At 40.9% G+C, this 21,248-nt stretch overlaps 1 gene segment (V, D, J or C); it reads right to left on the reverse strand.

The window, feature by feature from the left end:
• Positions 1–1,928: 1,928 nt before the first annotated feature.
• LOC100296272 (T cell receptor alpha variable 3-like) lies at positions 1,929–3,516 on the reverse strand. The segment is given in 2 exon segments: positions 1,929–2,898; positions 2,991–3,516. Coding segments are annotated over 2 exon segments (447 nt in total).
• Between the last annotated feature and the right edge of the window lie 17,732 nt (positions 3,517–21,248).

A 21,248-nucleotide genomic window follows, 5' to 3' on the forward strand; every position in this document is an offset into this window, starting at 1 on the left:
GAGATGAGTGTAATTGTGAGGTAGTTTGAGCATTCTTTGGCATTACCTTTCTTTGGGACTGGAATGAAAACTGACTTTTCTAGCCCTGTGGCCACTGCTGAGTTTTCTAAAATTGCTGGCATATTGAGTGCAGCACTTTCACAGCATCATCTTCAGTCCATAGCAGTGACTAAGTTTCTAATTGCTATGCCTCCCTCAAAACCCACTTCTACTCAGGGTCCAACACTTATGTACAACAATCCTCACAACAGTCCTTCCAATTATCTCAATTTTATGATTTAGGAGATGAGGCACATAGATTGTAACTGGTTGATCACTGTGACATAGTTACTAAGAAGAAGAATCATAAAATATAATTTATGCTTAATCCTCTTTCCATAGCACCCTTGAAATGAGATAAGAGAGGATAAAAATGAATATTATAAATAAAAACTCCATTGAATGTCTGGTTTTACTTAAAAGTTACCTGGTAATAAGGAACATTTTCTAGAACATTTTTCCAGTGAAGGAAAAAAAGAATACTCAGCTAAGTTTCCTCCTCAAGGTCAAACAAGCCAATTACCAGGACCAAATGACAAAACAGAACTTCTAATGAAACTTATTTGCACCCTCCTAGCCACCTCAGTCGGAGAAGGTAATGGCAACCCACTCCAGTACTCTTGCCCAGAGAATCCCATGGATGGAGGAGCCTGAAAGGCTGCAGTTCTTGGGGTCGTGCAGAGTCCGACACGACTGAAGCGACTTAGCAGCAGCAGCCACCACCTCAGTAAGTGGGGGGAATATAGACCTGAGCACACAATGTCCCTTCCCTAGTCCTCCATTATAAAACGCTCTTCCTTAGCCATCCTCCCACATCACTGCCTCTGAGAAATCCACTGAATCAAGGATATATCTCTTCTAGATCTTGCTCTGGTTACCCAGATCCCAGGATTCCCTGTACACAAGGATTCCCCAGATCCACTTTTAAGATCTACATGTGCTTCTTCCAAGGACGTTCTTCCCTGATGTAGATATTCCACCAGTGTACACACAACCCAAACCCAAGGGGTAGTTGAGGAATGGCTCTTTGCAGGGATTGTAATCATGTTGGGCTAAGGTATGCCCATCAAGAATAGAATCCAAAAATAGGTCTGGGTATATATAGGAATTTAGCATACTATAAATGCAGTATCCCAAATTGATGGAGCAAAAGTGAAGTTTTCAATAAGTAGTGTTCCTACAAATGTCTATCCATTTGGAAAAAATAAAGAAATGTAAGTCTCTACATAAAAATTAATTTCTTTGGGGATATACTCCTTTGAATCATATGGTTCAAAATGGAGCTGCTAATTTCTTGCACAATCATCCCCCAGACACCACTAATTAATTGGTCAAATGTAGAGCAAAGCTGGGCTAAGCCTAGTAGCCACCACAACTTCCAGGGAACAGCATCTGGCTCACACTGAGTCAACCAGAGCCCTTCCTGGGAAGTTCTAAGTTGAAAAGAGAAAAAAAGAGAGGCATTGAGTCCAGTCCTTCACAAGCCTATAGGTAAGAAGATGTGAGCACAGGAGCTGTAATCGGCCTACATGTTCATACAACATACTTAAATCCTCCATTGTTTTGAATCCTCCTCACATTCTGTCTCACTTGCTTCCTCTCTCCTTCCTTCAGAGTCAAATTACCTCTACTTCCTTTTGTCACATAGCATTTTACACACTTCTCTGTCTGTTTTGAGTTAGCAGTTTACTGTTTACCAAACTGTTTTGAGTTAGCAGTTTACTGTTCATTCCTACAACCAACACTTTTTATTAACAGGGACTATTTGGGGAATGAGGGCTACACCACTGTTGAAATCTGTCTCATGCCTGGAGCAGCCTATAGGCTGAGGAGAAGTGGAGTGGTTAGACTACAAGCCTGAGAGGCAGGCTGCCTGGGTTTCAATTTACTGTTGAGCAGTTCTTTAACTTCAGTAAGATACATAAATTCTCTGAGCTTGAATGCTTTCATCGGCAAAGTGAAGCTCATGAGAAGAGTTGTGAGAATTAATGCTAATGCTAATGCTAAGTCGCTTCACTCGTGTCCGACTCTGTGCAACCCCCATAGACGGCAGCCCACCAGGCTCTGCTGTCTCTGGGATTCTCCAGGCAAGAACACTGCAGTGGGTTGCCATTTCCTTCTCCAATGCATGAAAGAGAAAAGTCAAAGTGAAGTGGCTCAGTCGCGTCCGACTCCTAGCGACCCCATGGACTGCAGCCTACCAGGCTCCTCCGTCCATCAATTTTCCAGGCAAGAGTACTGGAGTGGGGCACCATTGCCTTCTCCAGTGAGAATTAAAGGGGTTCACAAATGTTTGGGATCACACCTGACATCTGCAGATCAAGGATGGTTTCTTCACCTCTTTATGATCAGTGCTCAGCAGAGTATCTGGCACACACGATTTATTTCAATATATACTTGTCAAATGAACAAATTTTGTGGCTTTACCGAAAAAAAAACTTATAATGAAGAACAAATCCTAGAGCCACACCGCCACCTTGTGGAGGGACACTAAGGCTTCAGGAGTACGGTTTTCTGTGCTCAGGGGTTTGTATTCAGCTCTCCCTGCGGCCCCCACCACTGTGTCCCTCACAGCACAGAAGTACAAGGCAGAGTCACTCCCTACAACAGATGGTTTCTTCAGGTGGAAAGAGGTTTGGCTCTTGTTACATTCAGCCTCAAAACCGTAGTTGCCTTTAACCAAGCTGTCCCCTCCGATGTATTTCAGAAGGAACTGAAGACCTTGATTGTGATGCTGGACATACCAGAAAAGATAAGGGCTCCCCGAAACTGAATAGGTGCACTTCACAGTCACTGGATCCCCTTCCGAGACAGGGACCTCAGCTTCTGGCTGAGTCACCGATTGAGCTCTCAGCCCGCCTGTAAAGTAACGCAAAATACATCAGTGAAGCTTCTGAAAAAGAACATAAGCGGATAATACAAGAGCAAAACGGGAAGGGAACATCACTCACTGAGTGTAAACAGAATCCCAAGTGTCCAGATGTGTGCACAGGCCATGGCTCAAGCTGGGCTGGATAGGGCTCTTTTGCAGCTCACCTTTGCTGGAGATATGGCACCACCCCCAGAGACTATGTTCTGCACGAGCGCAGCGTTTTATAAATGCCCCCTGGTACTTCCTGGCACCTGTGTCTTCTCTCAGTTGAGCAAGCTAGTCCCTCAGTCCTCCGTGAGAAGCAAGACTGCAGCACCTCCCGCGCTCTAGACAAACCGCTAGTGCAGCGCCCCCTAGAGCCCACTTAGAATCAGCGGACTTTCTACTCTAGTAGCTGAGCCGCCTAACGAGTGACTCAGCAGTAAAGAATCTGCCTGCCAATGCAGGAGATTCAGATTCCCTCTTGTGTCAGTAAGATCCTTCGGAGGAGGAAATCACAACCCACTCCAGTATTCTTTTTTTTTTTTTTAACTTTACAGTATTGTATTGGTTTTGCCATATATCAACATGAATCCGCCACAGGTATACACGTGTTCCCCATCCTGAACCGCCTCCCACCTCCCTCCCCATACCATCCCTCTGGGTCGTCCCAGTGCACCAGCCCCAAGCATCCAGTATCGTGCATCGAACCTGGACTGGCGACTCATTTCATATATGATATTATACATGTTTCAATGCCATTCTCCCAAATCATCCCACCCTCTCCCGCTCCCACAGAGTCCAAAACACTGTTCTATACATCATTGTCTCTTCTGCTGTCTCGTTCTTGCCTGGAAAATTCCATGGACAGAGGAGCCTGGCGGGTTACAGTCCATGGAGTCACAAAGTGTCAGACACAGCTCTTGCGTGCACACACAAACAAACACACACACCCCTGGGGCTTCCAGGACTTATCACAGGACCAGTCCTCTGGATGTCTACATTTTCCATTGGTGTTCAAGGAGAAGAATCAGGGCTGTGTGAACCAAAGTGGGAAAAAATTCATCCTGAGTGGTTTAAATGGTTTATGCTCTCTCAAGATAATACAGGGACAGAAAGAAAGGAAAAGTATATTTTGATAGGATGGGGAAACAGAAAAAAAAAAGGAAGGAAAGCATAGCATTTAATGGAGAGAGAAAGAAAACTGAGAGAAAATAAAAAACAAAATAAGGGAAGAGTAAGGCAAGAGAAGATGGATGGTAAGAATGAGCTTATTGGTCTCTTTAGAAATAATTTAGAGCCGACTTCCAATTAAATCTCTTTGATCACAATATAACTTTAGTTTTTCTCCTGGTTGGGTCTGTTTGGACCCCTCCCTATGATATTTAAATAGTCATACAAGAAGAAATTGAACATTCTCTTTAAACATTTTTAGAGAGAAAAAAAGAAGGGATGGTCTTATAAACTTGTTATAAATATTTGTCCTATTAAACAGTAGGTTTTACAGCTAAAAAACTTCTATGAAGGTTTGCAAAAATAGAAATTTTCCACATAGAGAGACTACTTAAAACAGACTTCAGAGGAAATACACATGGATTAAAAGTTGATGGTTACCTAAGCTTGAGATATTATGATGATGACAAACAGTTCATTTTAAGGGGAATACAGGCTAAAGTTTTACACTAAAAAATGCCACAGTAGCAACAGAGTGATTATTCAATAGAGTCAAACATAAAGAAAATAAGCAAGTATCAATATAAAGAAGTTGTTTCTCTGATTTTTCTTATTTTTCCTTTAAGTAATATCTAAAGAAACCATACAATTTAGAAAGAGGATAGAAAAATCTTTGCTTTCGATCAGAAAAAAATGTGGAACATAGCTATTTCTCAAAGCTTTGCTAAGGATCTCATACTTCACTAATTGAAACCTTGACCCTATTATAATGTTTTTCTTTGAAATATGTAACTTATCTTTAAATAATAATCTTCAAGTCCCAAAGAGGCTTATGATGAATGGGAAAATAGATAAATTTCTTCTCTTTCTGTCTAGAGCTTAAGTGTTAGTGTTGTATCTTAAAAGGGACTGGCAGTCATCTCCAGAGGAATGATTGGGAAAAGCTTAAAGAAAGGAAGATTTTTAAATACATGTGCAGGATTAGGGGAAATCTACAAGAGAAGGTAAAGCACCCTGGCACCAACAACAGTAAGAAGGCTTCACCAGTCCTAGGCTTGAAGGGACAGAGGAGGAAGAAATGATCCCAGCCTGGGAGACCTGTCACTGAGGTGGATCCACAGGACCTGTGGATTTCAGCACAGGAAAGGAAAGATCGCAGAATACAAACAGGCTGACCAGTCTTTCCTGCCAGTGGCTCCCACTGGGCCAAACCCAACTAGAAGCAAAAAAGACAAGTGCACGGAAGTCAGCCTCCTGGGTGTACAGCAGGATGGAGCGTAGACTTGGAGAGAACAGAGAACATCCAGTCCCCTGACATTGGGTTTAGGGTTCCCCTATCAATCAGGCAAAATGTGGGTTTATCCTAAATGTCTGCTCAGGCATATCTATACAGCACTTTGATTGATGTAGCAAGATAAATAAGTCAAAACAATAGTCCAATATAGACTTTGTGCCATAACTAAATTTTCCAGGTAATTGCCTAATCTCTTTTCCTCTCCTATACAGATACAGCATACAAACATGTAGAACTATGCCTAGATACTGCAAGTGACTCATTGTGCTTACCTTCAACTATTTAATAATCAGTTCCAAGAGACACAAATGAACTAAACCTTTAAGAGGCTACACATCCAAAGGATTCCTAGGGCATCAACTGAGCTTTTAGAATAGAACAAAATAGACTCACTACCTCTTTTTCTTATGTGCTTTATGAGATTGATGAGGGTATTATTCATCAACTGTCTACTGTGAGCTTAATGTTAAGCCCATTACATTTCTTGACTTATCTTTCCCCCTAATATTTTACAGATGAAAATATTAGGAGTTCAGGAATATTAGATTATTCAAGCCACCCTTAAAGAAACGGAACAAAGCTTTTAACCCATACTTTTCTGACTGTAAAAGCATAAATCACATGGAGAATTTCAATTCTGATCATTTACTTTTTTAAAATACCTTACAATATTGGAAAGAAATTTCATTATCCTAATAAAGTTATATAATCATATTCTTATGTGCTACTTACCTTTAGAGGCTATCTTTTAACTGGGTGTATACCAAATACTGACTTCATATGTATGTGCCACTTCATCAAAGCAGCCCCTAGATCATTGCTTCTAGGAGGTCCTCAGACATTGAAAGAACTGAATGAGCTACTGACCCCAAGGAAACATTAGCAGCAATGCAGATATGACCAGCAGCAGGCAGAGCAGATCAATCTAGGGACACCTTGGACAGCTCTGCGCCCACTGCATTGGACTCTCCATGTTTAGTCTCAGCCCTGCTGTGCATCTTTAGTCTCAGGAGCCTTAGCAAAGCTTTCTCAACCACGAACTTTTTAATGAGAAGTAAATCTCAAAAAAAATTGGAAATTTCTATATACATACAAACTTCTAGGATTTGGGAGTACAGGGAATTTTACTCTCCTGTGAATGTTTCACAAGTCACCATCGAACTGAGAGCTTCATGATGCTTTTAACACTGTGCTGCCACTGAGCTCTCTTCTTCATGAATGCTCTCTCATCAACTGTATTTTCCCCTTCTTTTATTTCATTCTTGTCCCACTTCCCCTTTGGGTAAGAACACCTTTAGTGTTCTACATGTAAGCTGGAAAAAATCTGGTAAGAAGAATAGTTGTTGACAGTTTAAACAATAGAATCAAAACACCAACATAAAAGGTAGGGTTTTCAATATGTCACTCCTCAATGAACTGAAAAGAACTTCCTATACGAACAAAAGGAATTTTCTGTCTCTTCTTGCTTGCCAAAGCTACGAGGGGCTGTGTGCTCATTCCCTGTTTGTGGAGCAGCAAGAGCACACGTGCAGAACTCATGGAGAAGATGCACATGAGGCTCATACTCAGACATTTCATTTGCTGAAAAGGCAAGATTAACACAGTTTTAAACAAGCAATAATCCAAAACAGAATATGCCTAAGGGGGTGGCACAAACATATATCAATTTATATGTCTATACAATTTGGATGTTACTAAAAGCAGAGAAAATTCTGAAAAGATGGGAATACCAGACCACCTGACCTATCTCTTGAGAAATCTGTATGCAGGTTAGGAAGCAACAGTTAGAACTAGACATGGAACAGACTGGTTCCAAATAGGAAAAGGAGTACATCAAGGCTGTATATTGTCACCCTGCTTATTTAACTTATATACAGAGTACATCATGAGAAACACTGGGCTGGAGGAAGCACAAGCTGGAATCAAGATCTGGGAGAATTATCGATGAACTCAGATATGCAGATGACACCCCTTATGGCAGAAAGTGAAGAAGAACTAAAGAGCCTCTTGATGAAGGTGAAAGAGAGTGAAAAAATTGGCTTAAAGCTCAAAATTCAAAAAATAAGATCATGGCATCCAGTCCCATCACTTCATGGCAAATAGATGTGGGAACAGTGGCTGACTTTATTTTTCTGGGCTCCAAAATCACTACAGATGGAGATTGCAGCATGAAATTAAAAGATGCTTACTACTTTAAAGGAAAGTTATGACTAGCCTAGAGAGCATATTAAAAAACAGAGACATTACTTTGTCAACAAAGGTCCGTCCAGTCAAGGCTATGGTTTTTAAATGGTCATGTATGGATATGAGAGTTGGACTATAAAGAAAGCTGAGTGCTGAAGAATTGATGTTTTTGAACTGTGGTGTTGGAGAAGACTCTTGAGAGTCCCTTGGACTGCAAGGAGATCCAACCAGTCCATCCAAAAGGAGATTAGTCCTGGGTTTTTATTGGAAAGACTGCGCGTGAAGCTGAAACTCTAATACTTTGGCCACCTGCTGCAAAGAGCTGACCCATTTGAAAAGACCCTGATGCTGGGAAAGATTGAAGGCAGGAGAAGGGAGCAACAGAGGATGACATGGTTGGATGGCATCACCGACTCAATGGACATGGGTTTGGGTAGACTCCAGCACTTGGTGATGGACAGGGAGGCCTGGCGTGCTGCGATTCATGGGGTCGCAAAAATCAGACACGACTGAGTGACTGAACTGAACTGAACTGAAAAGCAGAGAATGGGCTTCTCAGGTGGCGCTAGTGTAAAGAACTCACCTGCCAATGCAGGAGACATAAGAGACACAGGTTTGATCCCTGTGTCAGGAAGATTCCCTGGAGGAGGGCATGGCAACCCTCTCCAGTATTCTTGCCTGGAGAATCCCATGGACAGAGGAGCCTGGCAGGGTACGGTCCTAAGGGTCGCAAAGAGTCAACTCAATGGAAGCAACTTAGCACGCACCCAAAAGTAGAGAATAGTGGCTAAAGCCTCAAGATCCGGGCTCCTGAATCTGAGATTCTCACATCAAACTTGGATGAGCAATAGAATTTCCAGAGAGACATTTATAGAAAATACAGACTTCTGGGTCCCATCCCTGCAAACTATGATTCCGTTACTCTGGAATGCAGGGGAGAAAAAAATCTACTCTTTTTAACAAAACTCCAGAGACTTCTGATTAAAAAAAATGAAAATCACAGATCTGTCCTAGGACTTTAGTCTCTAAAGTGGGAAGGAAAGATCTGGGTAAAAAGAGAAAGATAATTTAACAAAGATATGGGAAGAATATATTACAACTTATACGGTATGTTTTTTAAGTGTAAAAATTTGGAATAAGATTGAGTTTTACTAATATTTCATATACTAATTGACACTGGCATCCTCACTTAGTGTATATATCAAATTATAATAAGTAAAATATCCTGAGAGAAGGATTAAGGTTTCAAGCTTAGGGCTTTTGGTAGTAGCTTTTCACTCATTTGTTCCCTTTCTGCTAATTATACTATCGAATGTTAGACTACAGCCCTCCAGGCTCCTCTGTCGATGGAATTTTCCAGATAAGAATACTGGAGCAGGTTATTATTTCCTACTCCAAGGGATCTTCCTGGCCCAGGGATTGAACCCACGTCTCCTGCAATGGCAGGCAGATTCTTTACAACTGAGCCACCTGTGTCTTTAAAAAATTCCCACAAACAGAGTGAAGTTGGCAGATAATATTTAAAGTGCAGAAAGCAAGAAGAAACTAACAAAGTAGACATGACTCTTCCTCTCTGCTATTTTCTTCTTGCTTTCTGCATTTTCATTTTACATATTATCAGCCAGCTTCATTCTCTTTGCGGGAATTGTTTTTAAGACACAGCTGGTGCAGTGGTAAAGAATCCTCCATTTTACAAGGGAAAGCAAAAATAATCCAGGCATATTTCAAAAGAAACAGATCAAAAGTGTTTCAGTTATCCAAAAGAAAATTTTAAATATGAATTCACAGAACCATTATTGAAACACTCCATAAAAACTTATTTCCCTGTGTACTTTTAGTATATATGGTGCTGTGCTCTGCTGTGCTTATTTACTCAGTCATGTGCAACTCTTTGCAACCCCATGGACTGTAACCCTCCAGGCACCTCTGTCCATGAGGATTCTCCAGGAAAGAAGAGTATTGGTGTTCCGCTCCAGGGAATCTTACCAGCCCAGGGACTGAACCCAGGTATCCTGCATTGCAGGGAGATTTTTTGCCATCTGAGCCACAAAGGAAGCCCAAGAACACTGGAGTGGGTAACCTAACCCTTCTTCAGGGAATCTTCCCAACCCAGGAATCAATCCAGGATCTCCTGCATTGCAGGCTCATTACAAGCTAGGCTACAAGGGAAGCCAATTGTATATAGTGTTTGGACTCATATATTTTTTCTGATAGTGCAAATGGAAAAGCTTGGGGGAATGCTGAATTGGGAGTAGGAGGGGAAGCAATTATTGTTTGTCTTTCTTCCACATCCTGCAAATGCTGTGACCTCTCCTTGTTTCTGTTCAGCTCTTCATGGATGCCCTGCTTCTGTGTACCTCAGAGCACAATAGTAAACCCCTGCATCTGCCATGTGCACCTGGAGGATGAGCAGTGATGAAGAGAACCTCTCATATGTCATGTTGTAGCATCCCTGTTCAGAAGGCTTTGAGACCTTAATGAGGAGTCTTGGTGCAAATCCTGGGAAGTGAAGGTACAAGAAGAAGCCATAAACATTGGACATAGAGTGATTACAGGAAATCTCTGCCACACTTCCTCCGAAGAGTCCACAGTAGGAGACTGAAGTACTTGCTCCTTGCTCTCTGCAACTACAGGAAACAAACAAACAAACAAACAAACAAAAATGTTGTGACTTTGAAATTTAAAACAAATTTTAAAACAAAGGCATACATTTTTCCAAGACCAGATGGTGAAAAGGCTTATTCACCCTTCCATAGAAAACTGAAGGGGAGACCCAGCCACACTGCTTCCAGAGTGCTCTGCAAAGCCATGGCCAAAATGCAGCTGGTCTCAGGCCAGTTGCCCCAAGTGTGACACTCACAGGAAGCTGATTATAGGCTGCCTCTTTTGCATTTTCTTCTGTGTCATGACATCATCAGTCAGAATCTGTGAACCAAGAAGAATCACCACAGTTCTGAGGCTACTTAATAACTTCATCTGTAATTTGTTCTGAGTAGGGAGTCTTAAAAAAGGAGATGGCCTGGAGGAGGAAATGACAACCTACTCCAGTATTCTTGCCTGGAAAATCCCATGTATAGAAGAGCCTGGCAGGCTACAAGTCCATGGGGTCACAAAGAGTCAGACAGGACTTAGCAACTGAGCACACACACATCCTCTCAGAGGTCACCACAGCTGTGCATGTAAGAAGGCATTAAGCATTTAAGAAGCTTGCTTCCCTCATTAACGGTGCCAGAAAGAGTCTCACAATGATGGGAGGAGACTGATTCATCATTCGAACTAAAGTGATAGGTTCACACAAAAAAGTACGCTGAACTTATCACATGTAATATAATGCTATGCTAATGTATTAAAAATAATGATCATGAAATCTTAGTGCCCGTGGTAGATGAGCAATGCATATTTTTAAGGCACAAAAATTACAATGTAAATTAAAATATTCATCAAAGTTTGACTCTTTGCATCCAAGGTGATCTCTGGAATAAGTATGGAAGGAAAATCTCACTTCTATTTTTCTGTAACCAAAAGAAACTGGACCTAGAAAGACACAAAATTGCATCTGGAGATGACCTTTTTTGGATAGGGAAAGTGAAAGTCACTTAGTCGTGTCCAACTCTTTGTGACCCCATGGACTATACAGTCCATGGAATTCTCCAGGCAAGAATACTGGAGTAGGTAGCTGTTCCCTTCTACAAGGGATCTTCCCAACCCAGGGATCGAACCCAGCTTTCCCACATTGCAGGCTTTTTGATAGTACCTATCTTCATTTTATAGCCTGAGACTGTCCCATCTGTTACTAATGAGGGCTTAGTTGTTCTAGCTGAGGGTTTTATACAGATTTTAATGGGATTTTATTTGAAAAAGAAGAGAACAGCAGATCTGTGGCCATTCAAGTTTCATACAGTAGCATTTATATGTGCACTAGCGCCGCCTAGTGGGCTCCATGGGAACTGATGGAAGGTCATGTCCCACGCAGCCTCTGAGACAGTCTTCATAGCTTCTCACAACCTGAAGAGATGTTTTTGCCCTTTGCTTTTCTTCAAATTCCTCTCCTTTATTCAATATCCATAGGGATATGAAGACTATAGAGAGGAAATAATCACCTTCTTAGAAAGCCTTCTGGTTAACAAAAGATGTTCCTCATTCAGGTGAGTGGTTATTTAAAATTCACTTCCATAGATTGGAATGTTTCCTTTCCTCATCCTAAAATGGTTGTTTTATTCATTTCCTTTTCTATCTTTTCTTAATAGTCTCCCAGTCAGGAAAGAATTTCCACAGTTTATTGTGATCCACACAGTCAAAGGCTTTGGCATAGTCAATAAAGCAGAAATAGATGTTTTTCTGGAAATCTCTTGCTTTTTCCATGATGCAGCGGATGTTGGCAATTTGATCTCTGGTTCCTCTGCCTTTTCTAAAACCAGCTTGAACATCTTGAAGTTCACGGTTCACGTATTGCTGAGGCCTGGCTTGGAGAATTTTGAGCATTAGTTTACTAGCGTGTGAGATGAGTGCAATTGTGCGGTAGTTTGAGCAATCTTTGGCATTGCCTTTGTTTGGCACTGGAATGAAAACTGACCTTTTCCACACCTGTGACCACTGCTGAGTTTTCCAAATTTGCTGTCATGTTGAGTGCAGCACTTTCACAGCATCATCTTTCAGGATTTGAAGCAGCTCCACAGGAATTCCATCACGTCCAGTAGCTTTGTTCGTAGTGATGCTTTCTAAACCCCACTTGACTTCACATTCCAAGATGTCTGGTTCTAGGTGAGTGATCACACCATCATGATTATCTGTGTCATGAAGCTATATTTGCACAGTTCTTCTGTGTATTCTTGCCACCTCTTCTTAATATCTTCTGCTTCTGTTAGGTCCATACCATTTCTGTCCTTTATCCAGCCCATCTTTGCATGAAATGTTCCCTTGGTATCTCTACTTTTCTTGAAGAGATCTCTAGTCTTTCCCATTCTGTTGTTTTCCTCTATTTCTTTGCATTGATCGCTGAAGAAGGCTTTCTTATCTCTCCTTGCTATTCTTTGGAACTCTGCATTCAAATACTTATATCTTTCCTTTTCTCCTTTGCTTTTTGCTTCTCTTCATTTCACAGCTATTTGTAAGGCCTCCTCAGACAGCCATTTTGCTTTTTGCATTTCTTTTCCATGGGGATGGTCTTGATCCCTGTCTCCTGTACAATGTCACAAACCTCCATCCGTAGTTCATCAGGCACTCTGTCTATCAGATCTAGTCCCTTCAATCTATTTCTCACTTCCACTGTATAATCATAAGGGATTTGATTTAGGTCATGCCTGAATGGTCTAGTGGTTTTCCCTACTTTCTTCAATTTAAGTCTGAATTTGGCAATAAGGAGTTCATGATCTGAGCCACAGTCAGCTCCCAGTCTTGTTTTGGCTGAATGTATAGAGCTTCTCCATCTTTGTCTGCAAAGAATATAATCAATCTGATTTCGATGTTGACCACCTGTTGATGTCCATGTGTAGAGTCTTCTCTTGTGTTGTTGGAAGAGGGTGTTTGCTATGACCAGTGCGTTCTCTTGGCAAAACTCTATTAGCCATGTCCTGTTTCATTCTGCGCTCAAAGGCCAAATTTACCTATTACTCCAGGTGTTTTCTGACTTCCTACTATTGCATTCCAACCCTATGATGAAAAGAACATCTTTGGGGGATGTTAGTTCTAAAAGGTCTTATAAGTCTTCATAGAACCATTGAACTTCAGATCTTCAGTGTTACTGGTCGGAGCATAGGTTTGGATTACCGTGATACTGAATGGTTTGCCTTGGAAACGAACAGAGATCATTCTGCCATTTTTTAACATTGCATTCAAGTACTGCATTTTGGACTCTTTTGTTGACCATGATGGCTACTTAATTTACTCTAAGGGATTTCTGCCCACAGTAGTAGATATAATGGTCATCTGAGTTAAATTCACCCATTCCAGTCCATCTTAGTTTGCTGAGTCCTAGAATGTCAATGTTCATGCTTGCCATCTGCCGTTTGACCACTTCCAATTTGCCTTGATTCATGGACCTAACATTCCAGGTTCCTATGCAATATTCCTCTTTATGGCATCGGACCTTTTTTCTACCATCAGTCATATCCACAGCTGGGTATTATTTTTGCTTTGGTTCCATCCCTTCATTCTTTCTGGAGTTATTTCTCCACTGATCTCCAGTAGCATATTGGACACCTATCAACCCAGGGAGTTCATCTTTCAGTGTCCTATCTTTTTGCCTTTTCCTACTGTTCATGGGGTTCTCAAGGCAAGAATACTGAAGTGGTTTGCCATTCCCTTCTCCAAGGGATCACAATCTGTCAGACCTCTCCACCATGACCCGTACATCTCAGGTGGCCCCACACGCATGTTTCATTGACTTAGTTTCATTGACTTAGACAAGGCTGTGGTCCATGTGATCAGATTGGCTAATTTTCTGTGATTATGGTTTCAGGGTGTCTGCCGTCTGATGCCCTCTCACAACACCTACTGTCTTATTTGGATTTCTCTTACCTTGGAAGTGGGGTATCTCTTCACGGCTGTTCCAACAAAGCAGCCTCTTGAGGCTGTCTCTTGAGAAACCTTTATGCAGGTCAGGAAAAAACAGTTAGAACTGGGCATGGAACAACAAACTGGTTCCAAATAGGAAAAGGAGTACGTCAAGGCTGTATATTGTCACCCTGCTTATATAACTTCAATGCAGAGTATATCATGAGAAACACTGGGCTGGAAGAAGCACAAGCTGGAATCAAGATTGCCGGGAGGAATATCAATAACCTGAGAATGCAAACGACACCACTCTTATGGCAGAAAGTGAAGAGGAACTAAAAAGACTCTTGATGAAAGTGAAGGAGGAGAGTGAAAAAGTTGGCTTAAAGCTCAACATTCAGAAAACTAAAATCATGGCATCTGGTCCCATCACTTCATGGGAAATGGATGGGAAAACAGGGGAAACAGTGTCAGACTTTATTTTTTCAGGCTTCAGAATCACTGCAGATGGTGATTGCAGCCATGAAATTAAAATACGCTTAGTCTTTGGAAGGAAAGTTATGACCAACCTATATAGCATATTTAAAAGCAGAGACATTTCTTTGCCAACAAAGTAAGTCAAAGCTATGGTTTCTGCAGTAGTCATGTATGGATGTGAGAGTTGGACTATGAAGAAAGCTGAGCACTGAAGAATTGATGCTTTTGAACTGTGGTGTTGGAGAAGACTCTTGAGAGTCCCTTGGACTGCAAGGAGATCCAACCAGTCCATCCTAAAGGAGACCAGTCCTGGGTGTTCATTGGAAGGACTGATCCTGAAGCTGAAACTCCAATACTTTGGCCACCTCATGAGAAGAGTTGACTCAAATTGGAAAAGCCCCTGATGCTGGGAGCGATTGGGTGCAGGAGGAGAAGTGGACGATAGAGGATGAGATGGCTGATTGGCATCACCAACTCGATGGACATGAGTTTGAGTGAACCACGAGAGTTGGTGATGGACAGGGATGCCTGGAGTGCTGGGATTCATGGGGTCACAAAGAGTCGGACATGACTGAGCGACCAAACTGAACTGTACTGAACCCTCTAAAGGTTTGGTCAAATGAAACAAATATTTCAAAGGATAGATTCCATTGGGCTCCTTATTCCTCATCTATTTTCCACAGTTTCAGAAGGTGCTCATCCACTGTAGTCAGTCTCGTGTTCATGGAGCTCTGAGAATAAGCCATCAAAGATGGTCATTCATGCCCAGAAATCCCCCATTGGTTCCAATGTAAGATGAAATGATACCTTAATCTTATTCCACAAAAGAGCAAATGAGGCCATCTGAACTGGACCTTTCATCTCCTGACACCCTGGAGATGTGTCCTTTTGTAATCACACTAAGTCCACACATTACATCTCCTACTCAAACTCACTTAACAGATATTAAACAGAGAAGTGGACTCCTCACTAGTCCCTACAGACTAGTTCCTGAGGCTGCTAAGTCACTTCAGTCATGTCCGACTCTGCAACCCCATAGACAACAGCTCACCTGTCTCTGCTGTCCCTGGGATTCTCCAGGCAAGAATACTGGAGTGGGTTGCCATTTCCTTCTCCAATGCATGAAAGTGAAAAGTGAAAAGTGAAAGTAAAGTCGCTCAGTCATGTCCAACTCCTAGCAACCCCATGGACTGCAGCCTACAAGGCTCCTCTATCCATGGGATTTTCCAGGCAAGAATACTAGAGTGGGTTGCCATTGCCTTCTCCAACTGACTAGCTAGGAAAAGACATTTGATGTGGAATCAGTCACCAAAATAGGAAGTGGAGGAGAAGAAGAAAACGCACAAGTCCAGAGTCAAGAGAGACCTAAATCCAAATCCCAGCTCTTCCACCTTGTGACCCAGGGCAACTCTCTCCTTGGAGCCTCAGTTTCTTCATCTGTAAAACTGGGACAATAACACCTACTTCAGAGTCAGCCTGTTGTAAACAGTCAGCAGTAAACTGTAATTGCTTCCCATTCCTTTCCTTCTTTTCTAAACCACATGGAAAGAACCATGACAAGTAGAAAGCATTTGTGTATGAATTATAGTATATGTGACTATTTTTAATGTATACAAGGATCATTCACTCTTCCTTCAAGAAATACCCAGTAGAGAATCCCCTAGCAGCCAATGGTCAGGACTCCAAGTTTCCATTGCAGGGTGTATGGGTGGGGAACTAAGATCCCACAGCTGAAAAAAAAAAAAAAAAAATATATATATATATATATATATATATATATATATATATACCCAACATAAACTCAGTAACAGTAACAAAAAGGATTTTTTTAACTCTGAAAAAAGAGCTACATCCAAAAGAAATCTTAATGTTAGTTGAATCAGCCAATTGCAATAATCCAAACACGTTAAATACTCACATTAATGTGGAAAAAAGTAGTGGTATGTTGAGTCCTTTGCTCATATAATATGGGAAAGGAAAATCACTAGAAAATATCTGGGGAGCACTTCTTCCAGGTCTAAAATTGTTGAAAGTATTCTAAATAAGCAACTTTTTCATTTTCCCATGGAAAAGATCCATGAGTGCTGATGACTTCTAGTACCATTTTGACACAGTATATATGAAATACCAAGTATGGAATAGCCAGCTTCCCTTCAGTACCATGTGGAGAAGAAACAAGGATTTATGAGGGAGTTAAATATGCTAGAACACCTTGTACAGAAGTAACCCAAGAGTCACATTTTAGAACCAGCTCGTTGCAACAGCGACCCCATGTGGTAAATATACTTTGACAGAAGAAATGTTTCGCAGGAATCAGTAGGTCTCAGATCCATGCAATTTATGGACCGCCCATCATATTTCTTTGTTAAAGGTAGAAGCCAATAGTTTGGCTTGATCACGTGGACCATGGGGTCTATTTAAGGCAATGGGAAACATTCTGATCCAGACAAACCAGGATCCAGACAAACCACTTGCAAGTAATTTTCTGGACGTGATATTTGTGCAATTTTATGCAAATCACTTATTACCTAAGAAGCAGTTTCTTCACTTCTAAAAGAGATTATGTAGATTAATTAATCAATTGTGGAGGTTAATTAATTAATTTTACTTAATAAAGAAGTTCCATAATAAAGTTCTTTCTAAATTACATATTTCTATATAAATACAACTGTTTAACAAAGGAAATATCACAAGACCAAAACAATGATCCTACTTTTTCAGAACAGCAAATAGAACTTGATTTTTCTGTGTTGCCATCTATTAACTGACTGACTTAGGAGATTATGAATGTATCAAACAATAAAAGGAAGAAACATTAGAGGCTTTTCTATGCTGCAGCCTTTGAAATGAAAGTAATCATTAATGATTGTGTTGTTATGGGCTGAATTTTGTCTCTTCCCACCTCCCCCACTCACTCAAAATATATATTGGAGACCTAATCCTTAGTACTTCAGAATGTGACTTTATTTAGAGAGTGGTCTTTAGAGAAATAATCAAGTTAAAATGAGATGTGCGTGGACTCTAATCCAACATGACTGGTGTCCTTATAAAACAGGGAAATTTGGACACAGAGATGAGACTAATAAAGGGAAAACAACTTGAAGAGACAGAGAAAAGCTGTCCATCTACAAGCCAAGGAGAAGGTCCTGAAACAGATCCTTCTCTCACAGCCCTTGGAAGGAACCAGACTTGCTAACACCTTAATCATGGACTTTGATTCTCTACTTCAAGACAACAAATTTCTATTGTTGAAGGCACCCATTTTGTCACAGTGGCCTTGGAAAACAACTATATGGTACTAATAATTATGTTATATAACATACATTCTCCTTTGAAAAACCTTTTTTGTGTTCAAGAGATCTGGGTCAACACAGGAGTATAAATTCAGTTCAGTTCAGTCGCTCAGTCATGTCCGACTCTTTGCGACCCATGAATTGCAGCATGCCAGGCCTCCCTGTCCATCACCAACTCCCCGATTTCACTCAAACTCACATCCATTGAGTCAGTGATGCCATCCAGCCATCTCATCCACTGTCATCGACTTCTCCTCCTGCCCCCAATCCCTCCCAGCATCAGAATCTTTGAGAATGAGTCAACTTTTCGCATACGAGGTAGCCAAAGTATTGGAGTTTCAGCTTTAGCATCATTCCTTCCAAAGAACACCCAGGACTGGTCTCCTTTAGAATAGACTGGTTGGAGCTCCTTGCAGTCCAAGGGACTCTCAAGAGTCTTCTCCAACACCACAGTTCAAAAGCATCAATTCTTTGGTGCTCAGCTTTCTTCACAGTCCAACCTTCACATCCATACATGACCACTGGAAAAACCATAGCCTTGACTAGACAGAACTTTGTTGGCAAAGTAATGTCTCTGCTTTTGAATATGCTATCTAGGTTGGTCATAACTTTCCTTCCAAGGAGTAAGCGTCTTTTAATTTCATGGCTGCAGTCACCATCTGCAGTGATTTTGGAGCCCCCCAAAATAAAGTCTGCCACTGTTTCCACTGTTTCCCCATCTATTTCCCATGAAGTGATGGGACCAGATGCCATGATCTTCGTTTTCTGAATGTTGAGCTCTAAGCCAACGCTTTCGCTCTCCTCCTTCACTTTAACAAGGAGCTTGTTAGTTCCTCTTCACTTTCTGCCATAAGGGTGGTGTTATCTGCATATCTGAGGTTATTGATATTTGTCCACAATCTTGCTTCCAGCTTGTGCTTCTTCCTATATACATGTATTAATGTTATTTTTTATATGTACTGTAATTAAAAGGAAAAAAAAAAACCTCAAAGCCCTGTTAAAGCAAATTTTAGAAGGTTCTTGCAATTAAGAAATAAAACTGTGCCTCTCTAGCAAGTGTCACCAACTGGAGATACATTTTAAATTTGTAAAAGGTGAGTTTTTCTCTGGTTGTTATAGTAATGCATTCTAAATACAGAATGTGGAAAATATGGAAAAGTATAAAAATCATGTGAATGCTATATCCAAGAAATATCTTTGGTAATATTTGGGTATATATTTTTTATTCCTTTGTTTATGTATAAATATTTTTAACAAAATTGGACTGCATGTGCATATATGCACAAACACATAAATACATACCTACACTTTGGGGTACCCTGGATTTTTTAATGTTATTTCTGAAATATTTTTGCCTATTAATAAGTATATGTAGAATTTGGATTCTAGTTGAAAATATTCCTCAAAATATTCCATGATAGAGATGTACTATAATTTATTTACCAATTTTCCTCGTGGTAAATATTTAGATTTTACAAAGAATACTATATAAACACCGTTATACATAAATCTGTCTAAACTTCCAGTTATGTCTTTGTTAAGGGTTTTTCCGTCTTCATTTTTTACATGACCACTTATAAAATAACATAAAACTACAGTTATTTCTTTAGACTAGCTTCTACAAAGGGGATTCCCTGGGTTAAAGAGTAAGAATATTTTAAGACTCTTGGTAAGTATTAATTTACTCAATCAAACAACATTTGCAGAGTCCATACTTGGGTCAGGCACTGAGCTACACGCAACATCCCCCTATGAAAATGGTCTTGTCAAAAGGAAAAGAATGTTTAAGCAGTGATAGTCTTCATGATAACTGCTGTGATAGGGAAAGTACAGCATCATGAGGACATACAGGTAGGAAGACTACTTTGGTTGTGGGATTCCAGGAACATTCCCAGCTGGAGTGACACCTGAACTAAAACATAAGGGAAGATGGACGAACCTGGTAAAGACTGGGGCAAGTAGGAAGAGGCCAAAGGAACAGCTTCAGGACAGACCTGGAAGCTCCTGTGGGAGCACAGGTGGAGAGGACTTCATAGACGGTAGTTCCACTGTTTGATGTAGAAACAAAAAAACAAAGGATGAGTTTGTCTTATTTGTTTCTTTTGCTCAGGGAAGAAAAGAAGATGAAAAGCTAAACCAGCACTTAATTTTAAGTATTTCTGGATTCTTGCAGAGAACACAGTGAAACTTAATATATAATTAGAAAAAGGTCAGAGGAGGGAAGGCTGAAGGGAACACAAAGTGGCTCCAGGGAGGGTGGTTCCTCTTAGAGAGAGACGTCTCCCTAGCCTCCAGGCAAGGGTGAGTTCTCACATGGATGCAGCAAAATATAGCTCTCAGGAAAACCAGGATAATAAGTCCCCAAAATGCTTCTCTACTCCTACCTTCTCTAAAATACTTAGCATTATATTTCAGAAATGAAAACTGTGGTTCCACAAGTAATTTTAAAAAAAAGTTGGTACTTCCCTGGTGTTCCAGTGCTTAAGAATCTACTTTCCAGTGTAGGGTATGTGGGTTTGCTCCCTGGTTAGGGAACTAAGACCCACATTCTGCAGAGCAACTGAGCCCATGCTCCAGAACAAGAGAAGCCCCCGCATCTTATCAAAGACCCAGTACAGCCAAATCATAAAAAAAAAAAATAACAAAAAAATGCAATGTTGCTTAAAATAGAATAAAATGTTCCTTGATGCAATTTAACCACAATGTAATTAGATAGGATGATACTAGCTCCTTTCCTAAAAGCAGGTTTTCTAGTATATAAGATGGTATACAGGTTCAAGTGATGGGACAAAGACCAAAGTAACTTAAAAACAAGATCGACTGTATTTCCTTCTCATGTTGCAGTCCAAATATAAGCAATTCAGTGCAGATATAGGAGATTCATAGCTTTGGTGATGGCCTTAGTCCATTTGGGCTGCTATAACAAAAATACCACAGACTAGAGGCCTAAGCAACAAACATTTATTTCTAGCAATTCCGAAGGTTAGGGAGTCCAGGATCAAGGTGCCAGTGGATTGGGTATCTGGTGGGGACCCACTTCCTGGTTCATAGACCACAATCTTCCTGCTGTTCTGTCATATGGAGGAACAGTCAAAGGAGATCTCTGGGGTGCCTTTTATTTATAAGAAAACGAATTCCATTCAAAAGACCTTCACCCTTACAATCTAAGAATTTCTCAAAAGCTCCACATCCTAATAACATCACACTGACGATTAGGTTTCAACATACAGCTTTTGGCAGGACACAAACGTCCAGTCCATCAGTTCAGTTCAGTATCCAACTCTTGGCAACCCCATGAGCCACAGCACGCCAGGCCTCCCTGTTCATGACCAGCTCCCCGAGTTTACCCAAACTCATGTCCATTGAGGTGGTGATGCCATCCAACCATCTCATCCTCTGTCGACCCTTCTCCTCCTGCCCCCAATCCCTCCCAGCATCAGGGTCT

This window comes from Bos taurus, chromosome 10 (genome assembly GCF_002263795.3).
Source record: "Bos taurus isolate L1 Dominette 01449 registration number 42190680 breed Hereford chromosome 10, ARS-UCD2.0, whole genome shotgun sequence".
NCBI classification, from domain to species: domain Eukaryota; kingdom Metazoa; phylum Chordata; class Mammalia; order Artiodactyla; family Bovidae; genus Bos; species Bos taurus.